This window comes from Trichoderma virens, assembly GCF_000170995.1.
Source record: "Trichoderma virens Gv29-8 chromosome Unknown TRIVIscaffold_4, whole genome shotgun sequence".
Taxonomy (NCBI): domain Eukaryota; kingdom Fungi; phylum Ascomycota; class Sordariomycetes; order Hypocreales; family Hypocreaceae; genus Trichoderma; species Trichoderma virens.
The window spans coordinates 2,072,792-2,088,638 of NW_014013745.1; the positions used below are offsets into that span (position 1 = coordinate 2,072,792).

Below are 15,847 nucleotides of genomic sequence, written 5' to 3' on the forward strand. Positions count from 1 at the left end.
GACACGTTTTGACATGTGCCGGAATGCAGCAGGTCCAATGCGCCGGTTGGGCCTTGCCAGATGCTGCCCTTGGGCGCGACAGAACGAAGGGCATTGGCTGAGACGAGACGTGGGTTGGATGTGATGATTGGTGATGGAAGGGATCCAATCCAACCCAATCCATGGAATCCAATGGGGCCAGATTGCCAGTAAATTGTTCGGGGGCCATGGTCGTTTTGGGGAGCTCAGCGCACTAATGCCACCACTGCCGTACCGCGCTCGCAAGGAGCTGGAGCTGTGCACGCACATGCAGTGTCGAGTGCGCTAGCATTAGAGCCATGTCGGGCTAATTAGCGCATCCCCACCGCTGACACGGGAGCTTCCACAGCGCTTCCACAGGCATCCCGCTTCTGGCAGCTTCAAACGACGTGAAACGCTGTGAAATCTCCACGGCTCCATGCTTGTCCGGCCCGCCTCCACCAGGGCATCCTGCAGCCATTTTCTGCAGCATCAACCTGGCAACATTAGTTACCGTCTGATGCCTGTGCGCCTGCGAGTTTCTGCCTCTTGCTGAGCCTCTGTTCCCTGTCGGGTCACGAGGGCTTGTACGAGTAGCGTGGAAAGCCTCCAGGGGTATGTCCGTGGATGTACATTACTTGCAGCACTCGAGACTGGAGTTGGGACATGGATGGATTCCAGTTTGGACCATCGGTACTTGTGCTATTGATGTCACTGCTGTATTCGTACTGGTACTGGTATGTATCAATACCTTTTAGCCGTCTGGTTGTTTTCTTTACCGAGCTCCATCCAAGCACGCAGTAGCAGCTATTGGCAGCTTCTGCTAGTCTCGAGATATCGATGGAGGCAATTTACCCAAGGTGCCTAGTAGTGCTACCTTGGTCCATTAGTAGGTACTAAGAAGTGAGCTAGCAGAGAGGTTTGGCGTTGACAAGAGGTACAGCAATGCGACGCGACGGCCCGCGCTACGAGCAGGTACTGTTCGTCCGTGGCTACTTTACATTAGTGCTGCTACGGAGTACAGAGTGCCCAATCAGTCTTGGCACAAACGTTCAGAAGTGCCTTACCTGTTGCACAAGTACAGTACTTTACACAAGATGCCAGGCTTCAATCTTATTATAACAGATGTACGAGTATTCCATCCGCTACCCTTGCCTTGCCTACAGGTATGATGCAATTATCTCAATCCCTTGTATGTGTGTTGATACGAAGCAAGATAATATTACCAGGCAGTACGAGTAGGTACCTTGTCCTCGGGTTAGCAGGTACTTTGCAATCTCCAATACTTGAACCGACCCATCCATGCAATTTAGGACGAGTATAGTACCTAGTAGGTACTAACCTTACCTTACCTGTCAGCTGTTGGGCATCAGCAGCAAAAAAGTGACAAGACTCTCAGCTCCGTTATCAGGTACCTAACGTGGCGTGCAGCAGTTCTGAAACTTCTGCCCCAACACAGCTCTGGCCTCTGCACAATCTATCCAGAACAACTACCTCACAGCTTTACCTGCGACTCCTACTGTACGCTGCTCCGTGCTCTGCTCTGCTCCGTACGGACGAGCACTGCTTCTCTTGTCTTCCAGCAGAGGAAATTGCGCGCCTCTGGTTGCCCTGGGATATGACACCCAGCAGCAAGGACCCTTGGGAATCGCGATGACAGCGACAGAAATGATTCGTCACTTTGGCCCGGGGCCTGCATGGGCTTACCTGGTCGCATTTGCCCGACAGCCTCTGCATGCATGCGAGCTAGCAGGGAGCCTGGCAGCTCCCATGATGGACCGTGGTCGAATCGACGGCTGCGAGTATTTGTACGAAGGCATAGAGTGATATCATCCAAGTACCTACAAGTAAGTGCTTGCATTCGCCGATGCGACAATGGATGAGATGGAGCACCGAGGCCGTACGAGTACAGACTGAATCGCGGCGACGCCACCAGTGGGAGATACTCTTCCAGTCAGCGACAGAGGCAAACATCGCCAGGTGGCCCTTCGGACTCGACGAGACCAATTACCAATTACCAATTGGGGTCCAAGCACGTTAGGCGGAGATGGACGGAGCACCTAATGCTACCTTCCAATGCACTAATTAATGTAAGCCTTGATCATCCGTTGACAGAATGCGTGAACCAGTGCACGCCAAAAATCGCACCCGACACCCCAAAAAAAAGGTTCGTTTCAAGTCGTTGCCCCCCGGACAACACCAAAACACGCAACGCAATTTCCCATCTCCACGCCTCCCACCAACTATGTTTGGCGCCCTCACGCTGCGAGAACCCCTGAGTCCGCGTGCGCCTCGGATCTTCAGCACCAACCCAGAGCAGCCCTACCGTCTGGCTCCGTGACTCTTGTCTCTTCCATACTTGTACTTCCATGTTGTCCAGACAGTCCCAAGTATCCACCACGCCATTCCCGACTGCTTGTTTATGGTGGCCGGCAGCTAGTGACTCTGCTGCCACTCGACTTGTTGTTATATCCTCCCCTCGTCCGTGGTGCACGCGACTTTGACCGAGCTGAATAGCAGGCCCTGGGATCCAGTGAACCGATTCTCCTTCCAACGACAGCCGCAAAGAGACAAGATCCGCTCCCCCCTCTTGAGAGAGCACACGAGGGAAACGCTTGACAGGACTCTCAATTTGAGCCCTTGCCCCAAAAATTTCTGCTACTCCGTGCTTCTCTTTTGCCTCTCTTTCTCTCTCTGCCTCGTCCACAATGTCTGCCGAAATCGAGAACCGTCCGCACTCGCCCGATGTGGCTCCGTCGCAAGCCATTGGTGCAAAGCCCCAACCCGCTCGAACCCTCTCGGCGGCTTCCACCATATCCCAAAGCTCCAGCAACGATGCCACTTCACGGGACTCGCTGGGCAGCGAGCTGTCGTCTCGCATGTCCTCTGCGTCATCCCGCATGTCGACTGCGTCGTACCAGTCCAACCTCTCCGGGAGGTCGTCTTCCAGGACCCGGCGTCGAGGCTACATGCGTCCCCAGGGCACCGACTTTGCTGCCAGTGCCAAGTCCCGCGAGAGCGTCATGAGCTTGGGCAGCATCGCACATCTTCAATATTACTTTGCCCGGACAGGCCTTCTCGATGGCAAGGGCGGACAACTGGCTCGTAAGAAGCAGCCGCGAGCGACGTTGGACCTGGCAGCCCTGGAGGGGACAGTGCCCATGATGGTGCCCACGCCCACCACTGCGGGCTTCGACATGGACCCCTCGTTTGTCTCCATGGGCAGCAGCCCAGATCTGTCTGGACAGGGGTTCATCACGGATAATGCCGTCGAATCCCCCACGGGCATGGACGATATGGATGACTTCTACGACGGCTTCCTCGAGGAGGACCCGGACATGCTCCCACCCACAGCGAGCACCTACAACCACCGAGAAAAGGTCATTCCCAAGCCCCCCACGGTAGCGGAGCTGAAGACGGAGCTGGAGAACTCATTGCAGGACGCCCTCAAGGTCCTCAAGGAAGCCAAACAGCGGAAGGAGGGATCATACAAGGCACCCAGCGATGCGCCTCGGTACACCAACATGCCCGACGAAAACACCCAAAGCTGGTATGAGCTGCAGGGCATGAACATCCTCGACTTTGTGACGCTGGCTATCCGTGCTGCCAAGAACTATTACACGGCCCACGAGCTGCCTGACCGGCTGGACGCCATCAAATCGGAGAAGCAGATCCGGACAGATCTTTTGAGCGTCATGGAAGTGCTGAAGCAGATGGCTACGAGGAATTTCAAGGGTGGCATGCGAGATGAGGAAATCTCCACCATGACGACCTGGATCGAAAGCGTCTTCGACATCCTCAAGAAGGAGGCCGAAATCGAGGCATCAGAGCAGGCCGAGCGCCAGAGCTGGGCCTGGATGAAGGGCGACTGGAAAGGCAAAGAGTTGGAACGCGAGCGACAGTTCCTCATGTCCATGGACCTCGACGACGAGCCGCTGCCCGAGTGGACGCCAGCATCCAAGGACGCCGAGTTGCCGACACCCTTCTTGGAGGCCATGCAAAACGGCCTACGACTCGTGAGGCTGCACAACGCTGCAGTCAAGAAATCCAGGAGGCGATTCGGAGCGATCCCGACCTTCCACGTCAACACACAGAAGCCGTACCGAAGCGCCGACAACCTCCGTTACTGGGCCAAGGCCGCTGAGCTGCGCTTTGAGTGCATGATTTCCATCGACGCCCTGGGCATCGTCTACAACAACGGCCCCCAAGTCTGGCTAGATTTTGAAGCGGCCATCCTCAAGTGGTGTGCCCATGTGAGGGAAGAAATCACAAACGAGTTGGTCTAAGAACCCTTAGCACTTGCTTTTTGTCTAATTTTGTTCCTGATTTTTTTTTTTCTCTTCACTTCTATTATTGTTTTAATACCTGTTTTAATACGTGCATCTGCTCATACACATATATTACTACAGCAGAAAGATGGCCTTTTCGCTCCTTGACGAGTTCACGTTGCCATAAACAGACATTTGGCTGGAGTTTTTCTTTTTTCTTTTTTTTTTAATGCCTTCTTTCGAAGGACACGGCCATACCCTTTTTTGGCTCTACTTTTTCAGCCTCCTTTCTTTTTCCTTTTCTCTTTTTTTGGATTGATATTGATTCTTTCAGGACATACATACGCAAAATACATCGAAGCAAAGAGGGGGCCGGTCTTCTCTCTTACTGAGACAAAGATTGACGCTACATTACAAACAGGAACATTTCTTTCTCTCTTTTCATCCTTAATTATATCCCCCTTTCACTTATCTTGTCGCCCGCCGTGCTTGCGACACTGGCGAGGCATCGTTATTACTACCACATATTTGTCTTCTTATTTGACCCAAACAGACGTCTTCCCTTCTCTGTCAATTCTCAGTCAACATACACCTTTTTCTTTTATTTTTGTCTTGGGTCGAGGGAGGAAAATTACAACAACAACTACAACAAGGAACAACAGAATGCTGTACAGTGGATGGAAATTGAATAGTGCGAGGCGCCTACTCAACTATATGTCAACATATATACCCCCATGGCGCGAGCGCAGGCGCAGGCGCAGAGAGGATTTTTTCGATAGGCGATGGGCAGAGAGGTAGCTAGAGAGAGATGAATAAATTGGCTATCACGGTGCGTGTTTGCGATGCTTGTGTGCTTGTGGACGTGATTGTAGATGAAGAGCAATTTTTTTTTTCCTTTTTTTTTTTTTAACAAATTACCATTAAGTTACCCAGTGTTACCTCCTTAACAAAAAAGCGATGCTATATACCTATATACTCGTACAAGTGTTCCTGAAATCTTCAGCTTCCAGCTTTCTGGCCTTTACTCAATGTCCACCTTTCTCACTTCCATCCACTCCTTTTCCACCTTTGGCACCGTCACAATCAAAACACCCTCGTCCATCCTCGCCGTGATGCCAAATCCGTCAACATCAACATCCAGATCCGCCTCCTCCCCATCGGCCTTCTTCTCGGCCTCGTCCTCAGGAGGCAGCTTAACCTCCCGCTCGAAAACACCGACTCTGCGCTCCCGCACCGACGTCAGCGTCTGCAGGAACGCCTCGTCGCCAGGTCGGTGGACTACGCCCGCGATGCGGAGGGAGCGCGTCTGCGGGTTCCAGGTGACGCCAATATCGTCCTTTTTCGCGCCGGGCAGGGCGGTGTGTAGGATGAAGGCGTCGGGGGTGTTGAAGATGTCGACGGGGGGAGAGAAGGTGTTTTCATCGTCGGCGTTGTCGGTGTTGCGGGCACCGGGCTGGGTGTAGCGCTCGGCTTGGTCGCGGAGGTTGCGGAAGAAGGGATGGGCCATGAAGCCGCGCATCATGCCGGGGAAATCGAAGGGAGGGCCAGGATTGGGGCCTTCAAAGGGGCCGCCTCCTCGGCGCCATCCACGACGGCCTCCTCCGCAGCGGCCTCGTCCGTGGGCGTGGGCGTGGCCTCCACGACCGCCATGGGATCGTCCACATCGACCGCCTCGTCCACCCTCGGCGGGATACGAAGGGGGCGGAACACCGCCACGGTGGTCGTTGTCCTCGTCATCGCTTCCCGAGGGCGTGACTTCAGCTGGATCGGGGAACTCCTCGTCCTGCTGCATGGTTTCGGGCGAAGCTTTCTCATTGTCCTTTTCACGGGAGGCTCTGCCCTCGCGCTCAGCCTCTCTGGGCGCGCTCACGCCGGCATCGTGCGAAAACGGATGCTCGTCGTAGCGAGGCGGGCCGTTGAAGTTGTTGAACCAATAGGCCCAGGCAGGGGGAGCTTGATCCCAGGGGCCGGGCCCGGATCCGGGAGGCGGAGGAGGAGGTGGATGCGGGTGAGGCGGGTGCGGTGGGTGGCCGTGCGGAGGAGCTCCGAAGGGGAAGCCGGGGAAGCCGGGGAAGCCGGGGAAGGGAGGTGCGTTGTGGTGGTCTACGCCGTGACCAGGGCCGCGGCGGTCGTTGGGATCGGAGTTGTTGAGGGACTGGAAGAAGTCCCAGAAGGGATTTTGCTGGGGAGGCATGATGATGGTGATATGGTGTGTTACTTTATGGGTGTTGTAAGAAAGGGTGTAAGCGAGTAGTAGAGTTGTAGTAGAATTGGATATTCCTCTTTAATGAAAAGAATGGAGGTAAAAAGGGAAAACACCCAGTATCATGATCGCGTCTCTTTATATCACATCATAGACCAACGAACGCGTAACCTCAATCGCACTTCACATGCAAAACCGCGTTAGGCAGTCATTCAGCCAACTCATCGAACCGCATCGACCCTCAACGAAGCGGCAAATCGCCTAAGCGCGTGTGCATACCGTGCGAAACCTTGGAGCATGGCAAGCAATCTAATCTAAACTAATTGCCCCCATCGCAGCTACTAGTTGAGCAGATAGCTCTAGGCGAGGTTGGGGGGAAAGCAAACGCTTGAAGGCAAAAGGATGGCGTGACGAGGTCCAGTCGTCAGGCGTGGACAGACACGCGTCACCGGCTTTGGAGCTTGTCTGCGTGGCGAAATTGGCGGTGATGCGGGTGTCGCTTCCGGGGGGGCAGGTCGGACGGTCGGAGGTTGGCGGCGCCGGTTAGGACGTGCGGCTGGACTGGTGCCTGAGACGAAGAAAATAAGGGGGGGAGATGGTTGGTTGATATCATGTCGAGGTTTGGATTGTTGATTTGGCATGTGAAGTTGGGGGATTCACTGTGCTGGTGTAAGTAATTGGAGGCGAATGCTGTAGAGGGCTTGCTTTACTTACAACACAGTTAGATAAGATGCTGACTACATCAATGCATGTACTAGTTAGGTAGTCTAGGTAGAGAGCAGCTGGCTTTCATACAGCTAGAGGCAAAACTACCTAGCCAATAGCTTCCTCTTCACTTACACTCCCTTGCATAACGGAACTACAATTTCATTCGATGAAATTATCGCCGGAATTTTGTTTTTGCCGTCAATAAAATAGATATGCCATCATTCAAGTTGCGGGGTAGCAATGCGAGCAAATACTCGACTTCCATACAACGAGATCTGCAAGAAGCGCATCATCCATCGTCCATCAGGATCCATAAACACTATACACACCACTAGTATATACTACACATACACGCCATGGACTCCATACCACTAGACGTGTGAGTTTGGGTCATCCATCGATTAAATGTGGCATGCTAAAGACAGCTCATAGCATTGCCTCGTCCGTCCCGTTCCGCTTCCTTGTAGGCCCCAATGAGCGAGAATTCACCATGCATTCTGCTCTCTTCACGCACCAGTCCCCCGTGCTTGAGAGGCTGGCAAACGGCAACTTCACCGAGGCCGCCGAGAAATGTGTTAAATGGAAGTCTGTGGATGAAGATACCTTCATTAGATTTTGGGAGTACGCATACACGGGGAAATACACTGCTGCTGAACCAGTAATAATATTTCCACTCCAATGGGACGGCCCAGATCCACTTGAACTCCAACGGAACCCCGAGGCCACTCCCGAGTTGCCGTCGGGGCCACCGCCGCCACCGCTTGCCCCTTTATTCGATACTCTGCGCTCTCCTTCCGAGGACGGGACACCGGAAGATCAGAAACGTCAGGATCTGTGGAACGCATTTACGAAGCCGCTGACCTTTGACTCCTTTGCCATGTTCCATGCTTTCTTTATTAAGCGTACTAAGCCTCTCCCAACCAACCTCAGGAGTCAAGATTTTACAGATACTTTTCTCTCGCATGTACGACTTTATATATTTGCAGAATGTTATGACATTGCCTCATTGATGCAACATTCTCTTACTGAGTTGCAAGCGGAGTTGGAAAGATTCACACTACATAAACAGAGGACTGGTGATGTGATTACGTTGGTACGCTACTGCTATGAAAATCCGGTTCCAGAAGCGCTGACAGATCTCGTCACTCTGTACGCCGCTTGTAAGATTAACACCTTATGGCAAATTGAGCAATTCCGTGCGCTTGTGGAGGCCCATAGTGAGCTGTCGATGGCTTTGTTTGGGTTGGAGGTGATTGAATCATAGATTTGAAGAAACTATTACGCTCTTGTTATTTGGATTATTACTTTGCTAGCGTTTATTATGAAACATAGAGCGTGGGTATGAGATGACATTTTCTATACTGTCTAGGTAGTAACGAACAGCAGCAGTAATTTTGAATATCGCTCTCTTCTTATAAACAATGGTATAGTACAGATAAATCCTGGAACGCCAATGACTGAATGGAGATGGTCCGCAACAAACACTCGTCCTCTGCACCTTATTTACTCAACAGCCACTTGAGTCCCTCTTCGGCATCTTGCTTTTGCTTTGCACTAGTCTTCAGCTCTGGAAAAAATCCCCAAAACCCATGAGGCAAGCCGGGATAAATGTCTGTCCTGGTGGCAACTCCCTCATCCTTGAATACCTGCTCCATAACCAACGCGCAGTCTCGCACAGGGTCCAGCCCGCAGACTTGGAAATACGTCTTAGGAAGGCCCTTGTGGGTAGGGAACGCCAGTGGGAATCCAAGCGGGCTGCGTGGATCAACGTGGTGGTTCTCTGCAACGCAAGAATTAGTGGCCAGCTTCTGACTTGATGATACCCCTCTGGGACACTTACTCCAGATAAAAGCCAGCGACTCGGCGGACAGCACTGGCGCATTAGCATTTTGCTCAAAGCTAATAAATCGATCCTTGTACTTTTCTGGCACAGTTTCCTTATTCACGCCGCCGGGCATTGCCGCATAGATGCCAGTCAGAGGAGGATTCAGCTTGTCGTTTAGGCAGAGATGAGCTACAATCACGGCCATCTCGCCTCCGGAGCTTTCACCTCCTACCAAGAATCCCTTTTCAGGGTCGATGCCCAAAGACCCCGAATTTTGCGCCGTCTGATAAGTTTTAAAGAAAAATACATAGTTAGTACAATGCTAAATTGCCCCTCTATCTCAGAATAGACATGTTCTCTCACCCATTTAGTAGCATCATAAGCATCTTCCACAGCTGAAGGAAAGACGTGCTCAGGGGCATGTCTATAGTTGACATTCACCGCAACACCTCCAAGCTTCACAAACAGCGCACAGAGCCAAGTTTCTGTATCCAGATCTCCAACGGCGTATCCCCCACCGTGGAAGACAACGAGCCCGGGCCGTCCCTCTGTCGACTCTCCTCGTGGCTTGTAGACGCGGACCTCGATGCTGCGATTGTCCCGCACTGGGATTTGAATGTCCTCTTGGAGATATGGAAGCGTTGCCGGGTCGATTTTGGGAGCTGCATCTTTCATGGCCTGGATGATTGTCCGGACTTGAGAGACGTCGGTGTTTAGATCCCAAGCAGTTAAAATGGGCGACCCCGAGTTGAGAATCTACCGTGGCAGTATCCGATGTTATTCTCTTCAAATCGCATAGAAGGCATCTTAAAGGGGGCAGAGGGAAAGTTTACTGGTTCAAACTCTGGGTTGACATCGCTGAGAGCGCGAATTTCTTCAATCGTAAGCATCTTGTCTAGATGAGTATAGTTTTACGGCTGGATGATGAATTGTCCAAGTCAACTGGCATCACAAAGTAAGAATAGCAGTGGTTATATATATGGCTTCGTTCCCTTTCAACTCCCAGTTCCGCTTCTCATTCGTGGAAACTGATTTGGAGACAGATTCCAAACCACAAATTCCTAATAAGGAAACACGACTGCCAATATGGTAAGACAAGACGGCACTTGGACAGGAAAATATCGCAAGCCAAGCCTCAAAACCAGGCACGAACCATCCAATTGCCTAGCCAATCTCAGTGATAGTTCCCCTCTGACTCCCGTAAAAGTCGGCCATTAATCCCAAAGGAGAGAAACCCGAGTGGCAATTCGGGTCCGAATCGCGGTGCATAAATTCAGGGGTTCAGCGCCGGGGTGGATACCGGAATCTCCCAACCCATACCGGACATTGGAGTTAACAGCCGCATCGCCGCAGCTCGTGTAGCTTCAATTCATTATTTTAGAAAGTGGATCATATTCAACGCCCCAAGTTGAATATGCAGAATCTTGGCGACTACGAAAAGTTCCAACCGTCGTAACAAGACGCAGAGGAAAGATCCGTCAGCGCTAGCAGCTTATGCTGGCCACCGCCCTTTACAACAGCCTATAAGATAATTCTATTATACGGCTATTACATCTGCTATATCGGCTATATCTGCTGTATTATCTGCTGTATGTTATATATACGCGCAATAAATGCAAGCTTGGATTTATATGTCATCACTTGTCTTGATACTCTAAACTTATTCATGACCACCTTTTAATTCTGAATCTGTAGACTCTGAGAGTGCTTAAACGTCAAAATCTACCAATGATAACTATTCGATAGCTGAACATATCCTCATAAAATGGTCTAGCACCCAAATATCGTACACATTTTTAGTAAATTGATATGCCGCCCACTTCTCTTTACCGTCAAGTTCCGTAAAGGAGAAGCTACGGATTGGGTGGCGATAATACTTAACCTCTTTGCCATTGATTACTGGGTAGTAGCCATAGATACGCACCGACTGGTGGTCATGTGAGACAGAGAAGGCGAGGATCTGCCGGTCAATCTCATTCTCACGTCCAACTAGATAGAACAGTTCAACCACGCCCCGGACAGCAAGGGTCATACTGTGAGCGTTCTGGCGATCCGCGATATCCAATGCCGCAGCTCCACACTTCACTTCGCAGGCTAGGAAGGGGAAATATAAAGAGTACGTAGCCATGAAGTAGGATAGGTCGCCAGCGATGAAGTCGCCAATGAACGGCGACAGCTTGTTAAGCTGGGTTGCGGTAAACGCCTCTCGCCAGAACCCGACGGAGTAGTCTGGCTGAGGACGGGCCCCAGTCAGCGGAACCGAGTTGTTCCATCCCTCATTGAGGATTTCAATCAAGCACTTGAGGCCTATGGATCCGTGTATGGCGAGGATTTCCGCCGAGGGAACGATTAAAGGTGTGATATCTCTCAGGATCCTCGCTTCATTCCTATCCTCGACACTCCGGCATGTCTGATCAAAGAGGTCATCCCGAAATAGGGATTCCTTTGGGATCGTCTGCTCTGCGCTGAGTAAGGTATGGCAAGTTCTCTTGCTCGCTTCGGCAATCCCAAGATCTGACTTATCCATAAAACTACCTTTGGTTGCAAGCAGTGCTTTATAGCGTGGGTCTCGGTATTGTGCGCTCTTCTCCTCTCGGGGCTTCTGATCGCTTGGCGTCGTACATGTTGCGGAGTTGGATTGTTTACGCCGCTTTCGTGCCAGTGCGCGCTCAATTGTAGATTCGAAGTATTCACGAGGCCAGTGCCCTTCTCTCGCCCAGAAACTGATTGGATTGTCAAGATCTCCGTTATCTGGAGCACCGTCGAATGACTCCTCCGCTGACAACCTCGAAAGCTGTCGTCGCTTCAAGGGGGGTCCTGGATCGAGGCCGGATGTGTATTCCATGGATCGGTTTCGCCTGTTGCATGGACTACGGGGTCCCTCCGTCGATCGATTCTGCTCATTGGAGCATGTCGGTCTGTTCATTGTTATTTACAGTCTATGATTAGCTCTCAGCGGTTTATGGAAGCGAGGTACCTTCTTCCTCCGCCAAAGTGATGGCAGTTCCACGGCAGTGGATGAGTGGTGAAAGAGTGGAGCTCGGAGGAGTTGCAGGGATGATACCAGGTGCTTTACAGTAGAGGTACCTAGGATGAGGTACCTTACCCGTGTGTTGGTACTCGATTACATTGATGACGTCAGCGAACAATGTGCTCAAAATCACGAACATCCCACGCCCGCACGTGAGAATCCGGCAACTTGATTGGCCAGATCCGCTGCTTAGAAATGCACCAGCGAATCTGGCGTGACCATTCTTAATATCATCGCCATCGGTCGAAAAAATATAGAAACATGATTCAACGCAAGCATCTTTAACCCATCGCAAAGATACAATCCATTGCGCTAGAATAACAAACACCATGGACGCCAAGCCTGCTACTTTCTGTATGTCAATTGCCCCAATTTCTCCCCATGGCCGCATCTTCTGCAGAAACTAACCAATCGTCCTCGACTAATAGCTTTGGCCGCTGCGCCAGTTGCTGCTCCCGCAGCCTCCGCGAGCGCTTCTAAGCCCAAGGTCGGTTTGTCGCACAAGATACAAGGTACCCTATGCTAACCATGGAACAGCCCTGCTGCGTATGCAAGGACGAAAAATCGAGGCGCGATGAGTGCATGCTCTTCTCCACGGCCAAGGATCCTGCTGCCGACTGCAGGTCACTTGTCGACCAATACAAGAGCTGCATGCAGGGCTTCGGGTTCACTGTTTAAATCAAAGACTCTTCATTCTGGCTCCGTGCCTGTGTACATTATGAACATATAGACTCCCCTGAAAAGTACGGCGCTTGATTCCCCTCCATTCTAGATTAATCATCTCGTCACCTGATATTGCGAGGCTCAAACGTGGATTGCGTGGTGATGTAACCCTTGATAGCCCGTTGGACATGAATCGGAATCAGCTTCCATTCTGGTGCCCTATCACCTTCTCCAGAGTTGCGGCTGCATCCCTTTCTCTCCCTGCATACCCAGCCATCATCATGGCCTCCAGTTCTTCCACCCTTGCATTTGCCTTGGCCACTACATCAGCCATCTTGACCTCAATGGCTTCTCTGCGCTCGGCCAACTCGATAATCTCCGTTAGGCATCTCAGCATCCTTTGTGCACTAAACAATTTTAGTCCATATTTGAAGGAAGCTTTTAGTAATTATATACCGTTGACGTTGCAAGTCTTCAAGCCAGGCAGTGGCCTTCGCTTGGATTTCTGCCAAGGCAGCATCAGTTTCGGCGCTCACTTCTCTAGTGGCTGTATCTCGTTCTTTCTTGAGCTGTTTCGTATCAGCCTCTACCTTTCTTGGCTTGAAAGGGTGTATGAATAGACGGACCTTGTTGATCTGCTGGTGCACTTCTATCGCTGCGTCCCCTGGATCCGAAGAGTCGCTAGACCGGGAGCGAGTGTTCCTTCTTGCCATTATTCCGAACTTTTAAATGATAGCTTCTTTTGAGGGCGAATGAAAACTCTGATTAAAGGGTTTTAAAGGAGGGATGCTAGATGAAGAGTGTGTGCATTGAATGAGAGAGATGTACAGTTTTTGGTTTCGTAGGAGAAGCGTGCGCAGTTGGAATCTTGGGAAGGAGCCAAATGCTCTGGCCCCAGGCATCAACTGGAAGCATCCGAGAGATACTTGCAATTAGTACTAGTACCTAGGTACCTTATTAATAACTTGGAAGTAAAGGATCACACACAATAGGCGGAGACAAGATCAAGATTTGCTACTTTTAAATTTAGATATTATATCATACAGCAATCCCACTAGAAGGCTGAAATTTTCTCTACCTTGACAAAGCAATGTCGTCTATTCTCAAAATCATCTTCACCGTCTCGGCCGCCAGCTCAATGGCGCTTGTGCTGACCAAAAGGGGCTGCAAGACGTTCTCCTTGGAGATGTTGGTGTTGACTCCTCCAGATTTGATGCTGACACCGGCGTTCTTCTCTCCCATCTCGTGTCGATGTCTCAGGTCGGTAACAACCTTGATGCTGTTCAGACCAGCATTCTCCGCAAGGGTTGTGGGAATGACCTCCATGGCATCCGCAAAGGCCTTCCAGCAGATGGCCTCAGTGCCTGTCAGGCTGCGCGCCTGCTTGGACAGCTGAGCTGCAATCTCGATTTCAGGGGCACCACCACCGGCAATCAGGGCCTTCTTCTTCACGAGACATCGGAGAACACAAAGTGCGTCGTGCAAACTTCGCTCGGCCTCCTCCAGAATAAGAGAGTTGGCACCGCGCACAACCACAGTCACAGTCTTGCCAGTGGCCTTGGCTCCGGTGACCTTGACCATGCGTGCCCCTGATGACTGAACCTCCTCCACAAGATCGGCTGAGCCCAGCTTATCCTCAGTGAACGAGTCGATATCCGCAATGGGCTTGCAGCCAGTGGACTTGCAGATGAACTCGACTTCGTCTCGCTCGATGTCTTTGATGGCCATGATGCCGAGCTTGGCCAGGAAGTGTAGAGAAAGGTCGTTGACGGCGTCGCGAAGGATAGACTTTTGGATCAAGAGCACGTTGCACTTAGCCTTCTTGATCTTCTTGGCCATGTTCAAAAGATATAATCGCTCCTCCTTGACAATCTTGTCCATCTGGCGGTAATCATTGACTTGGATCGTGTTTTCCATCTTTGCAGCAAGTTAGCATAAACCTACAGACTAGAGTTATGAGATGGCGGTCAAACTTACATCAGGCTTGGGAGGACTGAGCTGGAACTGGATGAGACCAATACGGGCCTTCTCCATTCTAAATGGACCACCGGCATTCTTCAGCACAGGCTGTGTGAGAACCAGGCCGTCCACCAGCTCGCTGTCCTCAATTGTTCCTCCAACCTTCTTGATCATGCGGATGTTGTTAAGATCCACATTCTCAGCAGTCTTGACATCGATGGTCTTAGTAATGGCGTTGACAGCCATGGGGCCGAGAAGGTTCGAGTACTGAGACACGATCTTGGACGATAGAGATGTGTTGGCAGCCTGGAGAAGGGAGGCGTTGTCGGACAGGGAGATGGGCTGTGACATGTCGTGTAGGACTTCGACGGCGGCGGCGGACGCTCTCTGGAAAGACTCTGAAATGACGGAGGGGTGGATGCCTTTGGACAGCAGTCGGTCAGCGGCGCCGAGAAGGCTGCCGCAGATGACAACAACAGAGGTTGTGCCATCACCAGCCTCGACATCCTGTGCTCCTGACAGGTTAACCAGCATCTTTGCGGTCGGGTGCATGACGGACATGCTCTTGAGCATGGTGTTTCCATCATTTGTAATGATCGTCTCCCCCTTTCCACTGCGGATCATCTTGTCCATTCCTCGAGGGCCGAGAGACGTCCGGATTGCATCGGCGACGGCTACATTTCTATTAGCAGATCGAACCACCGGGTCTCGAATGAGGATACACACCTCTGGCAGCAACAATGTTGGACGAGCGCACCGCCATGGGCTTCTCCTTGTCCTGTGTCCATGGTTAGCGGGGCAGCTCAGGAGCTCGAGACTCGTGTTAGCTTTGGATTTTTTCCCCCTTACCTTGAAGGCGACATTCTTGGACTCGCCGCCTGAAACGGCCGGTGCAGACATTTTGGAGAGTTGTGTTTATCTCCTGGGGGATGCAGAAACAATCTCCGAAAAGCCTCGTTCACGGCGAGCTTTGTTGAGAAGCAAGTTCGCGGGTTCCTGGAGCCTGGTTGACATCCCACCTTGGCTGCCCTACTCCGCCATATTGGTAACGGAAATTTTGGAGTCGGCGCGAGAGATAATCCATGCTCCGGCGGTACCTCCCCCCTGCCCGCCTGCGTCTGCCCGCCTGCTTCAATTGGCTAGCATTAGCTCAGCAGGGTCCGAGCGACAGGCTCCATGCGGCGAGCTCAAGG

At 51.7% G+C, this 15,847-nt stretch overlaps 8 protein-coding genes across 8 annotated transcripts; 3 read left to right on the top strand and 5 right to left on the bottom strand.

The window, feature by feature from the left end:
* Positions 1–2,705: 2,705 nt before the first annotated feature.
* TRIVIDRAFT_54579 (uncharacterized protein) lies at positions 2,706–4,283 on the top strand (the record flags this gene model as incomplete). Its single annotated transcript, XM_014103575.1, has 3 exons — positions 2,706–2,866; positions 2,936–3,152; positions 3,246–4,283. The coding sequence occupies 3 exons, from the start codon at positions 2,706–2,708 to the stop codon at positions 4,281–4,283; spliced, it is 1,416 nt and encodes a 471-aa protein (XP_013959050.1).
* A 1,003-nt stretch (positions 4,284–5,286) lies between these two features.
* Positions 5,287–6,459, bottom strand: TRIVIDRAFT_61609 (uncharacterized protein; the record flags this gene model as incomplete). The annotated part of the gene is made up of 1 exon (XM_014103576.1): positions 5,287–6,459. The coding sequence occupies one exon, from the start codon at positions 6,457–6,459 to the stop codon at positions 5,287–5,289; it is 1,173 nt and encodes a 390-aa protein (XP_013959051.1).
* Positions 6,460–7,532: 1,073 nt separating this feature from the next.
* TRIVIDRAFT_61610 (uncharacterized protein) lies at positions 7,533–8,440 on the top strand (the record flags this gene model as incomplete). Its single annotated transcript, XM_014103577.1, has 2 exons — positions 7,533–7,555; positions 7,609–8,440. 2 exons carry the CDS (start codon positions 7,533–7,535, stop codon positions 8,438–8,440), a joined length of 855 nt encoding a protein of 284 aa, XP_013959052.1.
* Positions 8,441–8,675: 235 nt separating this feature from the next.
* TRIVIDRAFT_61611 (uncharacterized protein) lies at positions 8,676–9,891 on the bottom strand (the record flags this gene model as incomplete). The annotated part of the gene is made up of 4 exons (XM_014103578.1): positions 8,676–8,956; positions 9,017–9,284; positions 9,365–9,757; positions 9,835–9,891. 4 exons carry the CDS (start codon positions 9,889–9,891, stop codon positions 8,676–8,678), a joined length of 999 nt encoding a protein of 332 aa, XP_013959053.1.
* Positions 9,892–10,736: 845 nt separating this feature from the next.
* TRIVIDRAFT_61612 (uncharacterized protein) lies at positions 10,737–11,927 on the bottom strand (the record flags this gene model as incomplete). Its single annotated transcript, XM_014103579.1, has 1 exon — positions 10,737–11,927. One exon carries the CDS (start codon positions 11,925–11,927, stop codon positions 10,737–10,739), a length of 1,191 nt encoding a protein of 396 aa, XP_013959054.1.
* A 633-nt stretch (positions 11,928–12,560) lies between these two features.
* Positions 12,561–12,710, top strand: TRIVIDRAFT_30490 (uncharacterized protein; the record flags this gene model as incomplete). Its single annotated transcript, XM_014103580.1, has 1 exon — positions 12,561–12,710. One exon carries the CDS (start codon positions 12,561–12,563, stop codon positions 12,708–12,710), a length of 150 nt encoding a protein of 49 aa, XP_013959055.1.
* Positions 12,711–12,894: 184 nt separating this feature from the next.
* TRIVIDRAFT_220294 (uncharacterized protein) lies at positions 12,895–13,408 on the bottom strand (the record flags this gene model as incomplete). The annotated part of the gene is made up of 3 exons (XM_014103581.1): positions 12,895–13,102; positions 13,152–13,264; positions 13,322–13,408. The coding sequence occupies 3 exons, from the start codon at positions 13,406–13,408 to the stop codon at positions 12,895–12,897; spliced, it is 408 nt and encodes a 135-aa protein (XP_013959056.1).
* Positions 13,409–13,700: 292 nt separating this feature from the next.
* Positions 13,701–15,640, bottom strand: TRIVIDRAFT_81883 (uncharacterized protein; the record flags this gene model as incomplete). The annotated part of the gene is made up of 4 exons (XM_014103582.1): positions 13,701–14,612; positions 14,673–15,328; positions 15,381–15,432; positions 15,504–15,640. The coding sequence occupies 4 exons, from the start codon at positions 15,552–15,554 to the stop codon at positions 13,770–13,772; spliced, it is 1,602 nt and encodes a 533-aa protein (XP_013959057.1).
* Between the last annotated feature and the right edge of the window lie 207 nt (positions 15,641–15,847).